This window comes from Coffea eugenioides, chromosome 6 (genome assembly GCF_003713205.1).
Source record: "Coffea eugenioides isolate CCC68of chromosome 6, Ceug_1.0, whole genome shotgun sequence".
In the NCBI taxonomy this organism is placed as follows: domain Eukaryota; kingdom Viridiplantae; phylum Streptophyta; class Magnoliopsida; order Gentianales; family Rubiaceae; genus Coffea; species Coffea eugenioides.
The window spans coordinates 52,417,872-52,442,683 of record NC_040040.1 but is presented as its reverse complement, the minus strand read 5'-3'; the positions used below and the strand labels follow the sequence as shown (position 1 = coordinate 52,442,683).

The window sequence follows — 24,812 nt, the reverse complement described above, 5'->3', positions numbered from 1 at the left end:
AATTCAAACTCTATTCTTTTAACTTGTTCAACTTAACATTTGCTAACCATTTTAATGAAAATAACCAAGGCTAAACATGACACTAGCATTTCACATATCTGCTGTACTTAAAAGAAATTTTTCATGCATGAGGCTAAATGAGCACGTTACATATTCTTGTAGTACGTACATGTTTTTCATCCATTTTCATAGATACCGTTAATTATTGAGTTAAATGGACAAATTGAAAATGCTGAGTATAAGTTTCCAAAATATTCATTTAGCATGGACGCTTAGAGGAATGCAAAATCAATGGTCCAATCACTTCCTCAAAAACATCCCCAAAGCCATCTAATTAAATTAAAGGTTGCATGTTGTGATTAAAATTGAGATGATTAACTAAGTGTGCATGAGTATTAATTTAATATTTATAAATATAAAATAGTAATTTTAATACGCACAGAATATCTAATAAAGTGCTTTTAGATACTAATTAATGTACTTAGAAATATATATATATAATGAATATATAGATATTAATAGAAGATTTAATTTCATTTATCGTACTTTTTCCTAAATAAATAATATAGTCAAATATGAAATAAAATTTTGTCTCCTGTTTTAAAAAATATAACATTAATTTTTCATTATTTTATTTTTATTTAAAAATAAAATAATTTTTTAACTGCTCAAATATTGTCAATTTGAAAGTTAAAAGGATTAATTGTGTAATAAAAAGGTAAACAAGTTTATTTAAAAAATATTTAGTTATCAAATAAAAACTAAGCAAGTGTTAGAGTCTTGTGCACATTTAAATGAAGATCTAATGTACAAATCTTATCAAAAGCATATATATAATTTGATTAAAAAACAAAGACCCACAATTGAAAAAAAAAAAAAGTCAATTCAAAAATCGGATGAATTTTCGATTGAACCAGTGAATCAAATTATTTTGATCAGGTTAATTTCTTGTCCGATCAAACTAAAAATCCAACCCAGCCTAATGTTGGGGCAAATGGGTTTCTTGCATTAAGAGGGTCTAACTTTAATACAAGGAGGAGGTAATTCAACAGGAGATTGTTGAAGAACCTTTTTTTTTCTTCAATAGAGGGCTTGTTTCTCTTCGACTCGTTTTGTCTTTCTAATTCTTATACTCCATTTTACCAGATTCATACGACATTGTAACCAAGAAAAATAGAAGTAGACCGATGTCAAAGTTCCAAAATCTTTCATGGCATATCCTCACCCATCATTAGTCTACTTCAAAGTGAAAATTTTGAAGTAGACTAGATTGCAAATGGGTGAAGATATGTAGTTGGCAGCTTAAATTTGCACTCATGGTAGTTTAGTATCCAAACTGGCATTCTTTATCATTTTGACCTCAGTACTACTTAAGTGCCCTTAAGCAGCAACCCCCCCCCCCCCCCCTTTTTTTTCTCCTCTCTTCAACGACAAAAACACGAGTAATTTCACAATGAGAATTAGCATGTACCCAACACTAGCCCCCCGGGGTTAGATCACCCGGTCTGCGGCTGGAAAATCACTCGCAAGGTCGTGGGATCGAACCTCACATAACGCCTGGGTGCGGTTGGGGTGGCGCTGTACTCCAGGCGCAGGGGATTAGTCGGGCCGCCTTCGGGTCTTGACCCGGACACCCCTGTGTTGACAAAAAAAAAAAAAAAAAAAAAAAAAAAAAAAATGTACCCAACACTAGGACAAACCAGGCCTAAACTAGATGCTAAACGTTAACGAATAAAATTTATAACACAGATCAAGTGTCATTATCTGATTTTTATAACACGGATCAGTGGGATCCAGTGACCATATAACAAATTCTAATTTAACATACCGAGCCACTACACCTTTTGCAACTACATACACAAATGATTCATTCTGGTGTTAAACTTAATGTTTCACATACCAAACTCATTAAAGGTTATCGTACCTTTGCAGAGAGCTTTTTGCTCAAACAACAATCTTTCGTGGCGCCATGGATTTCAAATCAATCATAGACCTTCACCTATATTTCACACCAGAGATTTATTGAGTGGGTACAACGTTGCAGCTTCACTCGCGATCATCGTGGTGTAGAATTCGTAGGGCAGACAAACTTGGAGTAACTATGACCATAGCCCTAGACAATGACGTAACCCCAACCCTCATTAATCTTTCGGAGGACATCCTGCCCTACATACTTTACCCAGCCATCATTTTCTACTCCTCTGTTCAACATAAAAATTTCATCATGTACATGAATATCTATACAAAAAGCTCACCAAACTAGAAAAGCATTAAGAATAGCTTAAAGACACCAAACTAGTAGAAACAGCTATTTAGGTTTTTTTTTTTCCCTGCTTTCCACAATGGCCAATCTAATTTACTCGGAAAAGCACAACATTGTTCAGCAGGTTCGAATACACAAAGATCAATTGACTATAAATGAATAACACGTCAATATAAATTTACAGCCAAGAAAAGCAAAATACTATGCCAAAACTGATCTAAAATGAATCGTGGCAACACGATTGCTAAAACACTAGGAAGCCAACCCAAAATGAATATGGTACAAGCAAACAATCACAACAACAAAATATGATAACCGCCCCCAAAGAGACCAGCCAATATTTCCATATAAACTCTTCTCTTTTAAAAAGACCAGACAGCCGATTGAAAGCACATAGCTAGAAGTTGCAACCAAGGAGAAAGCCATTTTGCGCATACCCGAGGCGAATTTGCCCAAAAGCCTTTTGCTCCTTGTACATCCCTTTATACGTCCATCGATCGAATGATATTTTGCAAAGCCATCCAAATCTAGCAAGGTGAGAGGAGACCACCTAACTATAAATATCTTTAATCAGGACTGACTGACATACAGTACAGGGACAAGCCCAGCCATTTTACCGTCCCTCCCAGGGCGTTTTTTCTTCACCTGCAAGAAAATGTGCGATCAAACATGTCAGCCACATTTAAAAAGAAAGAAAAAAGTCTACTGGTTAGAGAGCAAATAAACTCTAACCAAAAAAAGAAAAAAAAAACAGAGAAAATAAACAACCAATCAAAGAAGCTAACTATGACCCAATATATGAACTAATCATTACTAATCATTTTATTGCAGGCCGAATCACTAAAAATCATGAGATAAATGCATTTATAAGACCATATATTTTGGTCTTGGACAATAAAGAGGACAGACACTCACATTAAGCTCTTCAAGGAAAAAAATAAGCCATAAATAAATGAAGGTTTCTTCTATTCTGTGCCTAAGCACAACAAAAAGAAGGTGGTGGCCCACTGTAAAACTCTTACATTATGCCCCACCCCCTAAATTGTGTACACTTTGACATACAATACTTGAAACTTTTGCAGATAATGAAACGCCAGGCCCATGTAGGCCCAGAATAGAAGAACCCATAAATGGGGAAAAAAATTCAGAAAATACAGTTTCTCATCACATTTCATTCCCCCTACAAAGACTCTATGCCTCTTTATCATTTTTCAATAGCAGTATTAAAAGTCAAGCTATAAAGTATCATTTCTAAAAGGATATGCTGTTTAACTTTCCAGGTCCACATGTTATATATTGTAGCATGTTTTGCCCTAAACCAGTACCAGATTCGTTTGACAGGAACACACATATTCAGGTTTAACCAAATTATTCTGTAAAAGAACACATAGCATTTTAATCTGATAAATTTAAAAGCATTAAACCTCATTGTGGTTTAGCTTGAGGTAAGAGTTTCCTCTGACAGTCTAAACCAAATACATCCTCCATTATGGGTCACCCAAATACATACTCATTCCTTCATGCCTTAAAATTTTTGCATGATTAGTTCTATTCAACTATAAAGATAAACTTATCCTATGTAAACTGTTCCACAAATTCCATTTGTAGGTAGAGACGGGCAACAGTTATGAAGTTTAAAGAATGCTATAATTGCAAATACAGAGCACATTATAGCACAAGAGAATATGTGCCCATGAAGACTAGATAAAGTTAGACAAATTCCATTTACCTATGCATTAATACAGAGAAAAGTTTAGCAAAATCCATTGAGTAAAAGGAACATATGGAAGACATGAACATTCAATTCAAGGTTACATCTCTTCCACATCCTTCTTCCATAGACATAATCAACCAAAAAACTCGCAGACTGCTTTAATTTGGAAAAAGGAATTTCGACAAGGCAACATCCAAAAAAAAAAGAAAGAAAGAAAAAAAGAATCTGTGATCAAATTTCATCTAAACTGACATAAAAGAGTAACATAACTAAAATACACACAATAAGAACAGGCACAACTCAAAAGAATATCTTATTTGATCTGTAAGATTAGAAATCCTAAGAAACAAAACACAGTCAAGGACAAAATTTCCTCATAGGACGATAAGATAAAACACAGTCAAGGAGAGATGAGGGCATAACGAAATTGACTTGAGTTCATGTGCACATTTTACTTACATAAAACCAGCCATCTACTTCATATTCAATTTCAACCTCTTCTCCTGCCGTCAGATTCAGCTGTAAAAAATGGTAAACCACCAAACATGAATTTCCAGAAACAAAATACTTAAGCACAGCAACTTTATAGATATAGAGCTCTGGACACCCATGGGCCTCAACCATAAACTAAGATGTCATACTTAGAATATCAGAACAACCAACAAATAGACAAGATGTATAAGTAATCCATCACTCAGAAAGTAGCATTGTAGTATTGCAAGATTAATTTGTCCTATTTCTTCAGAGTTTAATTACCACTGATCATCACAAAACCACAGAGCATACCTCATCATCACCACCAGCAGTAAAGTCATAAAGAGCTGTGCCATGTTGTCGATTTGTGGAAGAGAGTCGCTCATCATCATGGGATCCAAAACTTTGTGAGCCAGGACCAGCTAAGGGGTTCTCAAATGACTCGTATCTTTGATGGGTAGGAGATGAATATGGGGGAGGCTCTTCTTTTATCTTTAATGCCCAAGTACATGAAGTTGTAATGAGATGAACACTTTGAAAAATACATACGATTTAAAAAAGTAGCAGCAAAGAAGAACCACCAATGCCATGACAGCATAAAAGCTCAAAACAGGGGAATCAAATTCGAAGATGCAGTATGGTGTAGATGTTAATTAGGTTGAGAAATGACATTAAAAAATGAAGATTGATCTAATTTGAAAAAACCAGCCAGCCTAAGTAAACCATAATAAAGCAGTCACCAGATTCTAAGCAAAATAAGAGAGACAACAGTCTGAGTTGGGAAACCAATTTTCTCTGCTTCTTTTACGGACGTATCCTGATTTATAATTAAGCTTACACCAGTTGTAGGATCTTTAAAGGATATTTAAATGTGAAAATTACAACACAACTATAGCTCTTTCTTTACATTTAGTAAATTAATGATGGCAATAAGCACAACTCAATGGTTCAGATGTCCATACCGGGGAATTAAAACCCTCATATGAGTTTCCTCCAAAGGAAGGATGGCTAAATCTGCTTCCACCAGCCCTCTCCTGTCATTAAAAAAAATGTGGCATCATTATCTTCTTCAATACCATTTGCCTGTCATTTTTGAATAAATAACCTGTTCATCATATCAACTTGAAGGAGCTGAACTCAAATTATAAAGTTTATTTGTCAAAATAAAAGTTTCTAGACAGCAATTAGCTGATTCCAAGGTTCCAGCAAACTAACCCTAGAACAAGAAATGCCATGAAGCTGTAAACTTGGAAGCATTATTGCGAAGATGCTCTTTCTTTGCTTTCCTACGTTCATGCATGTTGTACATAAAGCAATGACAATATAAAAAGAAACCAGTTCACATCGATCCCATTTGTCTCAAAAGATACTGGAACCATACCAAACATTTGCGGAATTGCAACAGTGTGCTTTCGCAATGTGTTTACTCACGTTTTGTTACAAGGTTGAGGAATTCCATCAAATTTTCAAAAGTGGAAAAAACCTTGTGGAAAATAATTTGCAATTTTGTGGATCAATTATTCCCATAATAATGGTAACTGTGCTGTGTGCAGTTTTCCTTTGCACTGCCAGCTCACATGAGAAAAAACCAATAAAATACAAAAACAAAAAAGGAACCACGGTTTTGATGGAAAAAATATTAAATTGTTTTCTAATTGTTACTAAAATTCAAGATATTTCCTTTAATTGCCTTTTCAGTCGCTTTTGCATTGGAAAATTTGGTAACAAAACACAATATTCAGATAAAACAAGAAACGATTAGAAACCACCCTACCCAATATGATAACAGCAACTCCTAACCATTAACAGAACAAGATATTGGAATAAAACAAAGTTTTACGCAATAAACATTTATGCTAAAACAAACATATTCAGAATTAAATGCTAGGTCAAAGAATACCTAATTAGTATCCAACTGCAATTAAACTAGAATGTATCTAAAATCCATAAATGTTATACCGTGGACTGAGAAGAACCATAAGTGGAGGGCTTCGAACTGAACAGCGATGGATAGTTCATTCCACCAAAATGAGATGATATCGATGTCTCAACCGATCCAACCGAGTCAGGGGAAGAAGAACCAGAAGACCTTGTATCTTCCTGTGACAACAAAATGATAGTAGTATAAAAATATCTATTATACAAGTAGACCCCAATATAATCCAAGTCCAAGAACCTCCCAAAAAGCAAATTAAAAACATAACTACAACAAACATGCACGGCCATAAGATCCAGTATCTAACCTCCATTTCTGTGGTCTCTAAAAGAGTCTTTGCCCACATATCGTCGTAACTCATGGAAGGTCTAGAAGTAATATTCTCCTCAACGTCAGGAGCATCGGTACCAGCACCAGAAAGGAATTCATTTACCTAAAGTTATGCAAAGGTCAAAGAATATGTAATCAAGCATGACATAAAAAGGCCAAAATTTATAGCAGGGATGTGAGATATGGATGAGTTTTTTTTTGATGATATGAGTAGGTTACTTCTTAGGATAGCAGATTATGAAATCCTAAAGCAACCGTTTACTTCCAATAACTCCCAACAATTGAGATACCAACATGTTTACAAACTGAGAGGCTCAACTAGAAGGAACCAGTGGAGACAAGAATGTCCACAAGCTTAAGGAACCAAGAAAGGATCTATACACTCATCCAACATCAATAATCTATTGCTATTCAATGAGCTTCTGAAAAACAGCACTGACTGGAAACCTATTTTTGTGCAAAGATGGAGTTATTTATGTTCAATGCAGAAGTAACCGAACAGACAAAAAAAAATGAGTGGACCTCATACCATCAGGCCAAAATCCGTGGTACTTATAAGAATGTAAGGTTGGTGAAACTTCAATCCCTCAATCTCAAAAATATGACTTTCTTAGCACCTCTGAGAAGCCCTCTTACCAATGTTTAAAAAGAAAAACTAAACACAAAAACAGAAGATTAATTGATCTCATACCCTACTCATTGCAGGAGCATTACTTCCCAACAAGCCATCATCACCAAGGTTTGCAGCCCATGCATTTACAAGGTCATCATCAAGTGTGTCAGGCTCAGCAGGCGTTGGTTTGGCTGTTTCATAGATAAGATCAGAAATGCCAGTGGCAACAGCTGGGTCACTGAGGCCGGTTGATGCACTTATATTATGCCGAGTGCGGTAAATGTCAATGAGTTTTGCACTGTTGAGTGTTTAAATATAGATAAACAAGTAAACAATATGAATATTGTGAGTACCAAGGCAGATTAAAGAAAAAAATAAAATTAACACCAATATTTAGCCACAAAAATGTATAAATAGTTTGCGATCTATATTAAATTGACCTTCATTTTTTTTTCATTGTTAGCCACAACTATATCTGACACATCTATAGCGGACATAAATTTGTGGGTAAATAATTCAAAATACCCAAAGAAATGAAACTGAAATAAAAACCATGCGTCAGACATGCATCAAGTTGCCATGTAAGAAAGATTGGAAAAAGGAAAAGAAAATCAAACTGCAAATATTACTTGTAACAAATGAATTGCACATTGAAGGTTCAAAGTCCCAAAAAAAAAAGCATAACAATTCAGTAAAAATGATAAAATAGGAGAAAATTACACTGGCCTCAGTGGAGGTCAGTCCTAATTAAAGGAGGTACTGTAATTTTCTCCAAAAATAATGTACCTTGTTGGCCCTAAAGGAAGATATTTGGCTCTTGGTACATAACAAAACAGTGAAACAAGATCTAACAGTCTCTCATGAGTTTCATATAGTTTCTTAAGCTCCTCATCTGTCCACTCCTTTTTGGCATTGTCATGATTCCGCATCTCCCTGAAGTATGAAGGTCCATAACATGTGTTAGAAACCAGATATATGCGGCAATTGCGAATATTAATAACATCTTCTTGCTAAAAGTGACAAATCCTACTCTTACTTTATCAGCTCATCTTGTGCACCATACATTTCGTCAAGGACTTTTATCATAGGACTTATTAAAGATCCAAGGCCAGTACCACTAGCTCCCTGATCTTCTCCATTACTAACATGCATATCTGCAAGTTGAGACTGCAGACCACCCTGTTCTAAGGTGTGTAAAAATTCATAGATTTGCAGCCTGTAAGGCTCGCCAGATCTAATTGCCATAGTTGCAAGAGCCTGAGCAGCAATAATACGAACCTGAAATGAAACAAAAATAAAAATAACAAGAAGAATTATGACGAGCTATATTTGAACCAGCAAACCAGTTCAAACCGTTTCTCAAATTCCACCCCTCCCCTGCTGGAAAAAAAATTTAAAAAAAAAAAAATCAGCAAACCAATTATGTTCTCAATTTCATAGACAGAAAGTAAATATATCCTTCTTGTAGCCAAGGAAAAATACATTGGGGTAGGTAGGAAACTAAAATATTCACATTCTATCCTTGTATATGGGGAAGATATGACCATGCAAAATACGTATTTAAAAATAGTACAACTGAATGAGGTTAACACCGGACACCAAATTGAAATGCAAGATATCAATGTGGAAACGTAAGGGTGCTTTTAGAATCTCTCTCTCATGAATTTGTAATTACATCTGCATTGATAAGCCTTTGCTCTAATTCCTCAGATGAAGCCCACAACAGAGAACTTTCCTGAAAAATTTACTTTTCTTGACTAAGGTTAACACCTGACACCAAATTGAAATGCAAGATATTGATGTCAAAAAGTGAGAGTGCTTTTAGAGAGTATATCTCATGAATCGCCAAGTACATGGTGCACCGACAAGCCTTTGCTATAATTCTTTAAATGAAGCCAACAGATAGAATTTCCTTAAAAAGCCGAATAAGCAATAGATCATGTACTGCTCCCCACAAGAATTGCTCCTCTGGTCTTTGACATGCCAAGTGGTAGTGATGATATGGATGTTTAACAACCTACTGCTAGGCTTATATTGGGTCTCCTAAGTCCCACAGCTCAGCTATTACTACCAACAACAAGTCTAATACACAAGGTACAACCGAATCTAGGAAATGCCTGTCCTACATTGCAACCTGCCCCAAGTCGTAAATGGAAGATTTGGATAAAGGTTTTCTCCTGAGCTCTATTGACATGTATAGTGGTGCAATTTGATGATGATTGCATAGGTTGCTATGCTAGCCAGATCTAAGATGCTTCTTTCACCTCTATATATAGATGTTAACCAAGCGAAGGTACATTCTTAAAGCAAGAAACATATATTTCTATTTCAAATTGAGATATATTCGTCTATATTCACCAGATTTCACAAGCACGAAGAACAGTTAACTTTTCAAGCCCATTCAATGATCATTACAGTATTTGATCTTACCTCCCAGCTACCACTGAAAGCGCATCTTTGGAGCCGAGTTAGAGCACCAGCAAGAGTCGGATTGCGAGAACTTGCAGCAGCAACCATTTTATCCGCATCTAACATCATTAATGCAGTACCAGGAGGTGTAGCTGATTCCCAAGCATACTCAGAGGCAGCATAATTTGCATTCTCTCCAAGGAACCAAACCTGCAATTGCATGACAAACATTGCTAATTGAAGAAGCCAACTTTCAATAGCTGTTTAGAAATGATCAGAAACATCCTCTTGGATCCCATCAATTAAACAAATTTCTTACCGCTGCTTGGACTAAACGTTGCAAAGCCAAAGCAGATTTTGGATCGGATGCTGATACCCTGTCAATTGAGGTAAGCTCAGACATTGAGCCAGGCTGTGGAGGTGGTAAATCTAGCACTATTGTGACTGCCTCAAGAGCTGTGTGCTTTCCATCAGGGCCAGCTCCGACAAGACAAGTCTGCAAGCATAAACGCTATTAAAAGCAGTGTCCTACCAACCACAGAGAGGGAAAAAAAAAAAAAAGCTACAAGAAGAATCGGAAAGATGGCTTTTAACACAAGATAAAAGCATAAAACAAAGCAAGGTAATTAATAAATAAAAATGTATTGACAAGAAATCTTTTCCACCATTAATGAAACTAACATTAGGCCGCAATTTCTGGCAAACGCAGTCCCCAAATTCATTGGCTAAATGAGGTCAACAAAAAACTCCTCAAGTTCATGAAATCCACAGGAACACAAAACAAACCTTAGACTGTATGTATTAGCAGACAACCTTACTGGCACTCCTTTAGACCTCTACTCAGATCATTTTCTGTTCAAAAGCTTTATGGGTGGTTTGTTGGGATATCTGCTCTTTCTAGTTGTACAATTACTATTCCATGGGGAAAAATTATGGCAAGAAACTTGATTCCTTTTAGAACCAGAATCAGCAGTTTATACATATGATGATTAATATCTTATAAGTCAGAATACAGCCTAGTCACAGAATACGAAATCCAAGTTGAGAAACAATCAGTGAGAACCTACTTTCCACAGTAGTTGCAGAACATCAGCATCGATCTTCCCAGGAACTTTGGTAGCAAAAACCCTTGCAATTTCAAGAAGAGTAACAGCCATATCTGGTGTAGCCTAGTAAGCCCATAATGAAAAAGATAGCTGTAAATATATGGCGCCAAATAAGGGGAGGAAAATTATACAAATGAATGTAGTCTCAACTTCAGGCATGCTCAAAGGCCTAACTGGTTTATTGAATGTATATCAAAGATGAAGACGCAAACATACATATGCAATGGAATCCTTTCTGACAACATCTGAGGTTGAAGGGTTCCAAGTTTGAGGTTAGATAATTTTCAATAAATTTCTCATACAAGTTGTCCTATAGGAAAGATGTAGAATCACGCACTTCAGCATTCAATACACTCTTTTGACAAATTAAAAATTCTGCTGCAGATAAACAAGTCCACATACCTAGTAAATTAACATTTAGAATTTGAGTAACAAAAGCAAATTAAATGAACAAGCTACTGTTCCTAACTGTATTTCAAGTTGAAAAATCAATTCAAATATTCCAACACAAAAAGCAAGGAGGGGGGTCATAAAAGTTCAAGGGAGAATGACTTCCTAAGGCAGTTGACAGATTTTCCCAAAATTTAGGAAGGCTGGCCTTCTTTTTCCATCCACCAGCTGTTGAAAGTAGCAGAAATTGATTAACTGAGCTTTCAAGGTAACAAAAAGACCCCAGAGCTCAATACTACGATTCTCACCAAAAAAAAACACACACACACAGAAAAATTGATAAAAAAAATCAAGGTGGGCGCATTACTACAGCCTTAAATGTCCAACTGGACATTCAGAACACAGTTTCAACAGAATTTCGACTCGTCAAAACCACATCTCATTCCAGTGAATATCATGAAATCCCAATGACCAAATGATTGGATAAGTTCCCTGCACGCAAATCTTCTCACAAAAAAAGAGGACAAGCAAAATCTCTAAAGCATAAGCATAAAGACTCCTATAATAAACCTTTCACGACTTTTTCTCCCAAAGCAAAGAAAATGTAGAAGGAAATTGGCAAACAAGGGGAGAAACATTGGACCCCATAGTACAACTGAAATCACAAAAGAAGGCTAAGCACTAGAGAAAGAATTCAGGAGAATTCCCAAAGCCAATCACAAGCTAAACTGACCAAACTTCCAGAATTGATGACAACCATAAGCCCCAGAAACGGATGGTAGAATAGAACAAAAGGAAAGAAAATGAGATAGCATTAGGAAAAAGACCATGTTACCAGTTCTACATGAAACCACAGAATAATGTCTAGCTATTCGACAAAGTAGTCCAAGAAGCCAATGAGAGACAAAAAATTCAACCATATATCAACCCTATAGTTTTTGATATCCTAACTCTCACGCCAACACTTTGCTAAACAGAAAAAGTTTCTTCCAATGTGCAGCAAATCCATGAAGGATCTCAGTAATTTGTGAAAATTGAAGCAGAAGATAATAAAGAACTATTTTGGCCAATTAGTGGCATAAAAATACCTTACAGATATACAAGTGATTCATCCAATTCCCAAAGGACAAAATATCAATATAAGTTTTATTCTTGTCACCTGCTCACTTACATACCTTAAAACGAGCGTGCAATGTAAGCAATATATCATTTAGTAATGTTGCTGGCCAAGATGGATCCGAAAGCTCAGATGCAATGATGGATTCTAGTTCACCAAATGATTCATGTGGACTTTGCATCCATATGAGAGCTTTTATTACCATAGCACGAACATAAACACATTCACATGCAACAGTTGTTCGTACCACCTCCATTAGGGAAGCTAATAGGCCTGCAATTGTGTCCTTGCCACTTGTTCCATTAGATACCGAGGAAACGCGACGAAGACCTAACAAAGAAGAGATCAGAAGAGCAAAAATAAAAATTGCTTACACTTTTAACAGATAGACAAGGTTAAACCACTGGTCATTAACAGTTCTTTCTCAGCATAAGCTACACAAGTACAAAAGAACTAAAACCTTTACAGTTTTTCATTGATTTTACTTATTTGCTTTATATGGGACACCATTACTCCATTTGATTTTTTTTTTTTTAAAAAAAAAAGCAAATAAAATCTTGAAGCCTAAAACCGGGAGATATAAAATGTTCAAAATGCTAAATAAAATGTATCACTGAAATTAGTTTCCAGGCATAACAGCACAAAATACAATGTAGATTGACCTATGAAGAATTTACTAACCAGATAAGCTATCACCATAATTTACAGAACAAAAATGGCCAGTGCTATCTAACCGAGATTTAGCTTTTCCTGTTGGATATTATCTTCCTTCATGTAAAACCAAAAGTATATCCACCAACATCTATTTATACACATTCTTGGAAATTAAAACATAAAATACTAGGGTTTTGACATTAACAAATATATGGGCCAAAGCAAAAGGGAAAAGAAATGAAGAACATCAAGATTAGCAAGACCAGCTACAGATATTAGAAAGTTATATCAATCCTGCATGCACTCAGTTCACAACTAAGAGCAAAGGACATCATACATAAAAACCCCTTGGTTTATGCGCATGAAACTTTAATTACACGGACACAAATAACTATGTATAAGCCCTTCACCGATCCATGATACAAAAGATGTAAATATTAGATTTAATATTAGTAATCATGGAAAACCATATCAAAGAGTCTGCAAGTAAAAACTATGCAGATACATGACACAACCAAAGAATAACCCAAGCAAAACATCATTGAAGAAAACTTTGTAAATGACATAGAACTACATCATGCATCATAGAGATGTTTCATGGCAACAAACATGGAGTTGAACGCCAAGCGATTAAAAAGCAAAGAGAATTAAGATATTATGACAAAGTTGCTACCCTCAGATGTCTCATTCAGATCTTGATCATATGAATCACTACTTTCAGAGAATGAATTAATGTGAACTCCTTCATCTATATCCTGTAAACCAACAGCAAAAGCTGCAGCACGGCTTTTCCCCATTTCCTGGACAACCCTAGCTGCAGCATGAAGTACAGGACGAGAGAAACTACGGAAAGAACTCTCCAACCTGCAAAAATATAGCAGCAGTCAAACAATTTTGGTATCATAATGACATTTGACTAGCTCAGTTCACAAATAACTATATTCCAGAAAAATAAGTCCATATAGAATTTCAAGCAAAGGAGAAACGAACGAACCTCCTCATTACAAGTTTTATGAGCGGTTGAGGCCGCTTTGTCTTTGAAGATTTTTCTTTAGAGCTCTTTGCAGGAGCAGCATCTTTAGAATCAGCCTTTGTCTCTTTGACAGAAGGTGCTTCAGGAAGCTTAAGAATCTCTCTTGTCAGACGATACCATCCAGCAGCTCGTTCCTCAGTCCTACAGAAAATCAAAGCAAGAAGACAAATGATAAGTACTGAAGATACCAAAATGGGAAGGATCTGAGATGCTGCAGCAAATTCGACAAACTCACTATCAAGCAGAGCAAAGGAAAAATTGAATTTGGAATAAACAGTATACCTCTCTGCATTATCCAGCTTTCCTAATACACAGAGGATAGCCTCAAAACAAACTCTTTCGCTGGGGTCAAGGAGGAGCTGATAGAGCACGGAACTAAACTGAGACCTAATATCTGGCCGATCTGCATACATGTCCATGTAATCTTTCAATGGTTTCATCTTTAAACAATTAACAAGCTTGCAATATAGAAAAATGAAAACGGGGAAAAAGGAGAAAAAAAAAAGTAATAAGTGAAAATTCATGGTGTTGTGCAAGGTACTCTGAAATGGACATACCATTTAGTGATCGAGCTCTAGAAATCGTATGGCACAACCTGGCTAATGCAACTCTTGCAAGAACGTCATGCAAATGAAGAACATCATGCAGAGCCCCTGATTCATACAAATTATTGGAAGTAATTTTGGATCAACAGAAACCAATGCCAGTTAACATAGAAAACATGACAATTGAAAGGAAATTATCAAACATACCACCAGGTTGCACAACCTTTCCTGCAAAGAGAAAATTTAGGCCCATAAGGATGACTTCCAAAACTAAGGCCAAAATAAACTAGACCACCATGTTTTATGAAATTGAAAAATTATAATTACAATTCATATGTTAAATTCACAAGAAACAGAAAAAAGGTTCTCAACTTTGCGATGTAAAAAATACCAGAACAACAGAATGAGCAGGAGATGCCTATATTGCATTAAAAAGAATTATCTTAAAACAGGCTACTATGTCAGTGACCCAAGATTCCAAACAACTTACCACACACATGACCTCATTTAATTCCCTATTTGGACATCCCATTTAATTTACAAGTGAAATCTTCTCCCCATACTATACACTTTTATACACAAAAAAATAATCTGTTATGAAATATTTCAAAGTCCATTTAATGAACCAGAATAAAATCAAAAAGTTGAAAAAGAAAGTTCATGATACAGCAGCTCAATAATATTTTTAGTGCTGGAGCATTCATACAACAAGAAAATTTTACCAGATATATTCTCAAGTTTTGTTTAAGGTCCTGCATTCAAAATGCATTCTTTTCTTGTGTTTTTCTTTTCATGTAGTAGTTCTAGAACATTATGTTTGTTACCTTTTGCCATAACTCAAACTTCAGAGTCAAATACATATCCATTTCAGATTGAATCCAAATGGCAGACATGTCCTTAAGATTAATTTAAGATTTTAAACAGTTTCATTTACCCAACGCCATTGCGACAGCATATGGATCGCTTGTGGCTAGTTCAGATAGAATTTCCAAAGAATGCCTAACAGCTACTGGATCAGCAAATGAAACTCTGCAACAACAAAGGAAAACAACATGACAAACAGTGTTAGATATGCAAGATGGAAAATCATTACTCATAAATCTCAACATTAAAGGTCAAGATAAATTTCTGTACCAAAATACTATAGCATGAAAATAAACCCTTCAAACTGAACCTTGTTTCAGCAACATTTGTTTACCAATGCGTCATATGCAGAAGTAAAGAAGCAGGTAAATATGTGGCAGTCTCTCCCCTCCCCAACCACCCTCCCCCTCAGAGAGATACAGAAAAAGAAAATGAGATGAGGAATAAAGACTTGGCAGGGAATGCAGATTTCAAGAGCTAGTGCAAATAAGAGATAATGCCAAAGAAGAAAATTTTAAGTCCATGGAGAGCCAAAACATGTTATTTGGTAAAAACACTGAACCAATGATTTCCATTTGAGAATTATAACGCAATCTTTGTAATAAAGCAGTTGCCTGAACAAGTGAATGCAGAAACTTTATCACGACCATAATTTGGGAACAAAGGTATCACAAGCTACACAAACTACTTTAGATTGATAATTACTGCCAATTTTTCAGTGGATGGAACTTGGAAGTGGCATATATTTACATCCATTGAGCCAAATAATTACGGAAAAATCGTACAGTGATAACAAACTAAAGGCAGATCTGCCTGCAATGGATCGTCCTTGAGTCCTTATTTGAGGTCAATATCACATGAAATCAATTAGGTCTTGAAATTTGAGATCAAAACAAGGACTTTTCCTGCATTTTGATAAAGAGATCCACCAGAATAGGGAAAGAAAAAAGAACAGGAAAAGGAATTAATGCTTTCAGCTATAGCTGGATAGCTTGATGTATGCCTCCCAACAAAAAGTTTCCAAAAGCATCATGAAACCAAAAGGACCAAATAATATTATTTCTCCAGTCTACAATTGAATAGATACACCAAGATCATGAACTAATTATGATACACTTGGAATTTGTAGAATATCCACAAATAAACAAAACCAACCTTAGAACTACAAAGATGCTATTGTTGCCAAAAAATTTACTCATCCTAGAGTATGATTCTGTAGAAAGTCTTCAAGAGCCGCCTTTCAAGGTGAATCAATTTCAAAAAAATCTTCCTAAAATTAATCCCTCCAATATTGCTAGAATTTCCTGGGTTGACACATCTGACATTCTAAAATGAATTCACATATTAGTTAAATATAAATTGGAAAACATGTGAGATCAGTATGTTGGTTAATCCACATTTGCATATATCTACCCGACCACCTTGTTGGAACTCCATTGTCCAAAGCTTGGAATTAGTCCATTACTATGTATTTAATTACAAAAGAGTGAATAATGCTCTAGGATGAACCAACATAACCAAGGCCTCCAACTTGCAAGGAGTAACTTTTCTTGAACATTCAATGGCAGTAGCGAAAACCTCACATACTAACACGAATAAAAAGTTCCCCTGATTCCGTTCACCTTTATTACTGAAATATCATCACTGCCAAAAAGCAAAAGAAACTACAGCTGCCATTCCATCGAGCAATAGAAACAAGATAAAATAAATAGCTGACCCTTGTACAGCACGATGAAGAAATGCTGGATTTCCCGGATCAAGAGGAAGTCTTCTCAAAGCACTTATGGCAGCATATTGCAAGTTACTTCGAATGATAGACTGAGACAACATAAACAGAACAAGAAAATCAAAATCACACTTCAGTAAAAGTCATGTATCAAATATAGATCAACACCATGATATCCAATGTAGAAAGGTCATCTTTCACTTGACACATCCAGCTAGTTTACTTCTAATACATTGAGAAGTTTATATGCTTTCGGTTTCACAAAAGCCAAACTTCTTCCGTCATGAAGAAAAGAAGAGCTTTTACTGGATACAGAGAATAAGAGTCATATTTCCTAGCATCATTATCCCTAATTGAGAAGCTGTATGACAATGATCTTTCCATTTCTCTAGCATCCAAAACTATTTGTCGTTCTTAAAAATTTGAGAAAAATAAGCCAATTTTGTCCAGATAAAGTCTATTTCATTCCATAAAAAAAATCTTTTCCCATTTCTTCAAGGCAATCTGATCAAATCGTACACCTAGTCTCTATCATGTTAGAAGCTTAGTCCAGATGGATCTACTGCAAACACAACTAAGAACTCAGTAAATGCATAATTCAGATGCCATCAGACAAAATTATTGATAATTCATACAGGGAAATAACGAGAATCATGAACATGAAAAAAATAAATAAATGAATGAATGGAAAGAAAAAATCATGAATTTTAACGACTTTGGTTGGGCTGATTAATACTAGGATACCAGGAAAAAAATAAATAAATAAAGCAGAAAAATTATTAAGTGATGGAAGTGAGTAACATACTACCTCTTTGTCGCCTCCTTTTGCCCCAAAGATGCCTTTCTTGCGTTTTTGAGGGTCAGCAACCTAAATAACAAGCGACAATTACTATAGCCATATAGCTTTCTGTTCAGACTCAAACTATCTAATCATATAGTATAGAATCTCATCAACAACTATGCAACACATAGATGAATTAAAAAACAAATTCTCTAATTGTCCATCAAACCAAAAAGTGTTTCGGGTACAATATTTGGGAATGTACAACGTCTACGAAGGTCTACTCTAGTTACCACTATGGGGGCAGTTAAGAAAAGAAAATTCCAGTTTTCAGAAGATTGATTCATGTCCTTCTATGATGTGCATGACTAATGCCCACACTTCAGAGGTCATTAAAAATTTCCTTTCAGAATAAATGGAGATAACACTGAACAAAACACTGATTACTTTCACATCTGTGTTTTTTCCTCTCTTTTTTACATCTTCTCTACTCCTCTTTTTAGTCTAAATATTACGTCAAATCTTTGAATGCATCAGCCATTAACTACTATGTCCAAACACAAATCCTATACCATCCTCTACTTAGCCCATTAAAGATGCATCCAACGTAAATCGGATTTTAGGTCCTTGCTTTCCTGTTACATGAGCTTCAGTAAGATCCAGATCAGACTGTCATTCTTGGATTTATTTTCTGTTAGCATATATTATCTATCTGCCTTAAAATTGAAGCAGAAAACAACTTTTATAGTGTAATAGGCTCCAATATTCAATTTCTTGAGCAGAACATTTAGAAGTCAACATCTTTTCAGGAAAAACCACAGATCTAAGTTGCAACCAATCTAAACAGGTTCACGCCCATAATAGAGTAAGAGTAGCAAAGAACTGTCGAAAGAGCAAAAGCTACTCATCTTTCCAATGTGCGTCAGAGAGAGAGAGAGAGATATGAGGCATATATCTTTTGCATCAAGACAAACCTTATCTAGAATGCTAAACACAATCTCATACAACTTGGTCAAGATTTCAGAGCTGCTGGAAGGACCATATGTCAGAGCCTTCAATGCTTGGAGCCTTCGTGGATGAACTTCACATGTGAAAAGAGATATCAACAATGGATAAACCTTAATAAAAACCATACATGATAGGAAGATGGATTTTCAAGTTAAGATAAATGAATCAGTTGATGCTTACAAGATTACCTTAATCTATTATATTCACCATTCCTATCTGTTTCTATCCAGATAATTCCCTTCATGCAGAAGGAAATGTCATATTTACTCTAACCACTTGAGTTCCCGTTGAGCCGGAATATTACCCGCCCCTCAAATGGAAGCACACATGACTGGGACAAAATTATGACGGTCAACTAAAGCCATAAATATATCATCACCAATTCTTAGCCAGTTTTATCAGCCCTACGCCGCATTGATCAGGCACAAAGAAATGAAGTTTTTTCAGAAGTAACTACATTGAAGAAATTTAAGAGCTCTCTGCTGATTCATGGATTATAAGCTCCTATAACACTTTATGCTAAACATCAGCATCGACCCATAGCATTGACAAGGCACAACCAAAAGGAAAATAATTAAAAGTAACTGAAGTAAGAAGTTATACCCAAAAGAAAAAAACTCATAAATAAAATAAGACAGAGATTGAGAGACACTTTACATTCAACATCTTCATTTAAGGCCTCAGAGGTTAGCCGATCTACAATTCTAGGTACAACATCAGCTCGTGTCACTCCACCTACAGCATCAATGTCAGCTAAAGCATCCCAATTAGGAGTAGGAATCCCGCCACCTGGACTCAAACCTTGTGAACCAGTATCTGAAAGAATTCTGGCCAAGTAATAATAAACATAACGCAGAACAGTCCTATCCTCACACTGCTGATCAAGCTGCCAGCCACAAGAAGATAGATAAGGGAAAAACAGTCAATTAACATTAACATTGACTTTGGCAAAATAAATAGACAGCAAAATCCAACACATCCAGTTGAACATATTTTCTAACAGTCAATTTTTTATTCCCACAGACAACAGCATTTTAATGTAATCTATGTGAAGAAGCAATTTTTAATTGTCATATCCAATTTATTAAGAAAATGCATATCAAGTTTACCACTTCACTGAGACAAAGCACAATATCTACCTCCTAAGGTAAATCTACAACGGGTGAAGATTTTTCTTGGACCATACAACCTTTTCTACTAAGCATCTGCAATGTATTAAAGGCATAACAAAATAAAACCAAAATTTTCTAAAGGCTCAAAAAGCAGAATTTTTATAGAGTGCCCAGAAAAGTAATATAAAAGTACTGAATTCTCAAGTTACAGCCAAAAAGCTAGACGATTTCAAGGCAAAAGAAAAGGTCTCTCTAAAACTATCCAAAGCATTCCTCGACTCCTATACTTGAGCACTACTACTTGAAAGGCCATCCAATACAAACTTTAACTTCCTCACAAGCAGCAAAAAATCCATATTGCTTAGTACTGTGTCTGAAGAATTGCTTAGTACTGTTTCTAAATTTGTTACCATTCACAGAACATCAGGTCTACAATCCCAATATCCATGAATAGCAAAAGTCTAGCACTCCTGGTTCACACTGGTACTGCAAATAATGAGATTCCCACAAGTACATTTTTAGTGGCTAATCTCACAAGAAAGAGATCCCAAAAAAAGGGCTGCAAGAATTGAAATTGACAGGGTCATCATCACACAGCTTATATCTTTTATGCCCTCTGCACTACCCAGCTCTAAACTCAAAAAAAAAAAAAAAAAAACCAAAAGAATAAATTGTAAATGACTGCTCCAGAAAACGTCCCCAAATTGACATGCACAAGCAAAATAAGTCACAAGAAAAGCCAGACGCAAATGAAAAGCCAAACTTAGATGAGTGATACACAACACGCACTTCCCCTTGTTGTCATTACATTTTCTTATGCTCATTCCACCCATATAGTCCATGAAAATCTGCAACATTACTCATGAATCATATAAATGGACATTCTCAATTTCCTTCCTGCACCATGTTACTTGCATCAGCTTCCTAAACTTTTCCTCAAGCAAAGCAATTAAAGGTCGAAAGAGAAAAACAAAATGAAACAAAAGATCCTCCTACGCTTTTTCCTTATCAGATTCCTTCTCATTAGCGTAAAGGCTCCACATCGGTTAAGGATGCCTCATATAACAATAGAATGCTACAGTAGTTAAGAGGCACTAAGCTCTTCTAAAATGTTTTAAGTTCTCAAGGCTCTGAAAAAGAAGGATTAAACTATTGCACTACTCTACAGGTAATTGTCCTTAAACTAATATAGTATCCCATCAAAGTCTCTTCCTCTAAATCACAGTAAGTCCAGTTTGTGATGCCAATGCCACCAACATGAACTTCTTGCCCAATAAAGATCTGATTACCAACTAGTCACCAAACAATTCCCATCTTTGGACAGTCATTCTACATAAATTGAATTGAATGTCCCTAAAGCTTATTAGATTTATGAAGATCATTGGTTTATCACAAATATAGGATACCAGTAATCTATCTATCTCATGCTCCAACACTTTGCATCTCTGTACTAATTGCTAAGAGCAAGGCATGATTATGACAAATGAAACTCCTATTGGCACTTTAAAATCTAGAAAACTCAAATTTAGTGCATCCCTGCTGCTATTTAACTATTTCAAGTTCATAATGTGCACAATTCAACTGCAGTAAGCCATATGCCGACATCAAAAATCACACTGATCATCTCTCCTGATATTCTCAACTAACTTTTTACAGATACAAATATGTTTAAACTAGCAATCAAATGACCTATTGTTGTAGTTAGTACTATTTTGTAATTGTCTAAAATGCCACAGAATATCAATTCTGGCACATACAACAATTTGCTTGCACAATGACTCAGAAATGTCCTTTACCCTATCACACATGTTCAGTATATCATGCTTAATACTCCAAAACAAGCTGCACAAGGATCCAAAAGTTGCAGGCACATTAATAATCTGGCTTCATACCATGAGAAGAGATGGTGCCAAAGATGGATCAACAGAGTTGTAGACAGCCAGTTTGGGAAACACATGATGGACCAATTGCCTCTGGGAACTTTTCTACAAACAATTCAAACAAAAAACAGAACATTTTCATTAAACTTAACCCGGAAAAATATACACGAGTTTTCCATGTCAAAATAGATTAGAGACCAGCATACTTGATCAGAGGTCGCTGCTAATTCATGAATGCTCCTCGCCAATTGTGCATAAGAAACAGGCTGAAACAAAAGAATAAAACAGGCATTACTAACAACATAACACAAGCTTAATCACAGCATTGATTCTCTACTCATATTGTTCAATGAATCTAAAAAATTGAAATAAATCCCAACAAACTCACAGAATTTCACCTAACTATGCTTAGCGAATAACCAAGCAAGCAATTGTAAGCTAAATTAGTACACTTATCTAAAATTCCAACATCAACAACTAAAATTCAGAACGATAGAATATGCAACTCACTTATCAATGCCCAAAGTAGTAAAGCAGAAGTTTTACTCCTTTTTTTTCACCTCCAAATAAAAGTTCACTTCCAACAAAATTACAAGAGAAACTTTAAAAAAAAAACCACAACTTTTGCGGAATGAGCATTTCTATACCCTTTTCTTTTGCTTTTGCGGCATAATGTTAGCTCTGACAGGGTTAAGAGCAGCTTTGGCAGCGGAAATCGTATCGCTTTGGATCTGCATTAACGTTCCTTTCTTCGATTTCTTATCCACCACCATCGGAATCGGCGCCCCAATATTTGCTGTCGTAGTTTGGGGCGGCGGTGCTGTCGAGGAAGCAGTAGTTGACGCCGCCGACGACGGTACTGTCGAAGACGGTTGGTCCGACGTGATCAGATCCATCAGCGTCGTCCCCGAAGAATCCTGCACACGTTTTTTTTAACGATTCTGAAATTAGAAACTAATTTGACGAACAAATCATAGTATATATCATGAAATCAGTGAAATTTGAAGTGTATTTTCAGTTTTCAGAGGTTTATTTCCATTTCTTGTCGAGGAAAATGAAGAGGCGAAAGGATCTGAGAAAGTTTACCGCCATGATTTGGGGTTTATCAGAAGAGGAGCAGAGATCAGAAGGAGCGAAAGATCAGAATTCGACCTGGGTTCAACTGGCCGTTAGTAAATTAGTTTCTTCTCTTGGCCCCAAAAAAAAAAATGTATTAGCTTAATTACATTTTGGTCCTTCAAAAATGGTCTGAACTCTGAGTTTGGTCCCTTCAAATGGAAAATGTTTCAATTTCACACTTTAAAGTAGCAAAACATATCAATTTCACACGTCAATTGATAAACGTACAACTTGTACTTCATGGACAGTCTATCTTGTAACTCAACAAAACAAAATACATATTCTAAATAGAAGTTGCAAGTAGTCTGACTAGTTCCATGCTCTTATAGTTACCAGCAGATCCTGTGATTGATCCTCGGGTGCTACCTCATTGTGTATCTTTGGGGTAAGACACTACACATTTTTAGAGGATCAGTCTAATGGAAAGATTGGAATACTCCTAGATGAAAAAAAAAAACAATATTAGAAGATTATGGGATACCCTTAGGTGAAAAGATAGTAGGAAGGAGTGTTATGTCTTTATCAATGGTTGGATAAAAGAGCGAGGATATTTCTAACAAGTATTTTTTTTTTAGAAGAGGTGTCCTAAATGTGCAAAAGATATAAGGATGGAATTTTGAATTTTCAAAGGATTGGACTGGAATAAGGTTCGATAGCATAGGTCTGTTTTGGTATCACATAAGGTTTGATTACATAATTACAAGATGATTTTTATCATCCTCAGTATTTTGGTTTGTATTTGTAGGAATTTTGTGAAGACTAAGACTGTTAAATTTTTGTTTAACTCTGATTGCTCTAATATCCTTTTTGAGGAGAGCAATTCAATTTTGTAGGGTCATTGGTTTGGCAGGGAATTTGTCAATGGGATACTCCTAGGTGAAAAAAAAAAATACTCATAGGGTATTAGTTTGATCAAAAAGTTGAAATACCCTATGTGAAAAAAAAAATAGAAATCACGAGTAAATAGTAAGTATTTTTGTAATAAATCTATAGCTAAGACCCCTGTAACGTCTCGGCTAAGACACTACAGTGCACATATAAAAATTTTTGCATTTTTTTTTCAATCATTAAATCATATCATCTCTCACTTGCCTGATGGGTAGCCAATGTTTTGTCTTTTTTCCTTTTTCTTCCAATGTCTCACTTTCGTCGCACAGGTATTGTTGCATTGCCATTAAATAGGTAAATATGATTCATGGTTTTTTTTAAATAAGTAGAATATCAATCTTTCTTTATTTCCAATGTTCCTGTGCTACTTTGGTATATAAAGTTTGATCATCTACTCTTTTTTTTAAGAATTATGCCATTATATTTGTGGGGGCAAAAGGTTGTTGATACGATCGTTTGTTCTTCTATGGATTTCATTCATGAAACAAATCTAAAATCTACATTTCCATGACCGCATCAATGGCGAAGTCGACTAGAAAACTTTTATATCTAATTTGATTGATGCCTTTTTATTAACGTCACTTGAGAAAGGGTCATGAATGCTAAATATTTGTAATATTTTGGTTTGAATATGTGCGTAATTTTGTTGCAATATTTTTGCTTACATAGGTAGAGATTTAATTGGAAAATTAGTCTAGAGGGCTACTTTGTCACTACGGGTCCGTTTGTTTCGGGTGAAAATGTTTTCCAGGAAAATATTTTCCTAATTTCCCGTGTTTGGTTGCACAAAAGTTACTGAAAACATTTTCCTATGTAAAATATTTTCACTCATCTTATGGAAAACAACTTC

At 35.5% G+C, this 24,812-nt stretch overlaps 1 protein-coding gene across 2 annotated transcripts; it reads right to left on the bottom strand.

Annotated features, from left to right (window-relative positions):
* Nucleotides 1-1,785: 1,785 nt before the first annotated feature.
* On the bottom strand, nt 1,786-23,118 carry LOC113774796. 2 transcript variants are annotated; one of them, XR_003468830.1, is made up of 28 exons: nt 23,042-23,118; nt 22,603-22,872; nt 22,162-22,221; nt 21,968-22,060; nt 19,621-19,849; nt 18,930-19,036; nt 17,983-18,042; nt 17,166-17,266; nt 15,519-15,613; nt 14,792-14,812; nt 14,597-14,692; nt 14,322-14,442; nt 14,001-14,180; nt 13,680-13,870; nt 12,411-12,682; nt 10,807-10,908; nt 10,059-10,235; nt 9,761-9,949; nt 8,367-8,608; nt 8,117-8,263; nt 7,409-7,628; nt 6,695-6,820; nt 6,411-6,551; nt 5,414-5,485; nt 4,764-4,943; nt 4,437-4,496; nt 2,701-2,908; nt 1,786-2,201 (listed from the first exon to the last, which is right to left on the bottom strand). XR_003468830.1 is itself a non-coding variant. In XM_027319417.1 (27 exons), exons 1-27 carry the CDS (start codon nt 23,045-23,047, stop codon nt 2,834-2,836), a joined length of 3,633 nt encoding a protein of 1,210 aa, XP_027175218.1. In that variant the 5' UTR covers nt 23,048-23,118; the 3' UTR covers nt 2,278-2,833. The 2 variants fall into 2 exon arrangements, 1 of the variants encoding a protein (XP_027175218.1); XM_027319417.1 differs by lacking the exon at nt 1,786-2,201 and having other exon boundaries at nt 2,278-2,908.
* Between the last annotated feature and the right edge of the window lie 1,694 nt (nt 23,119-24,812).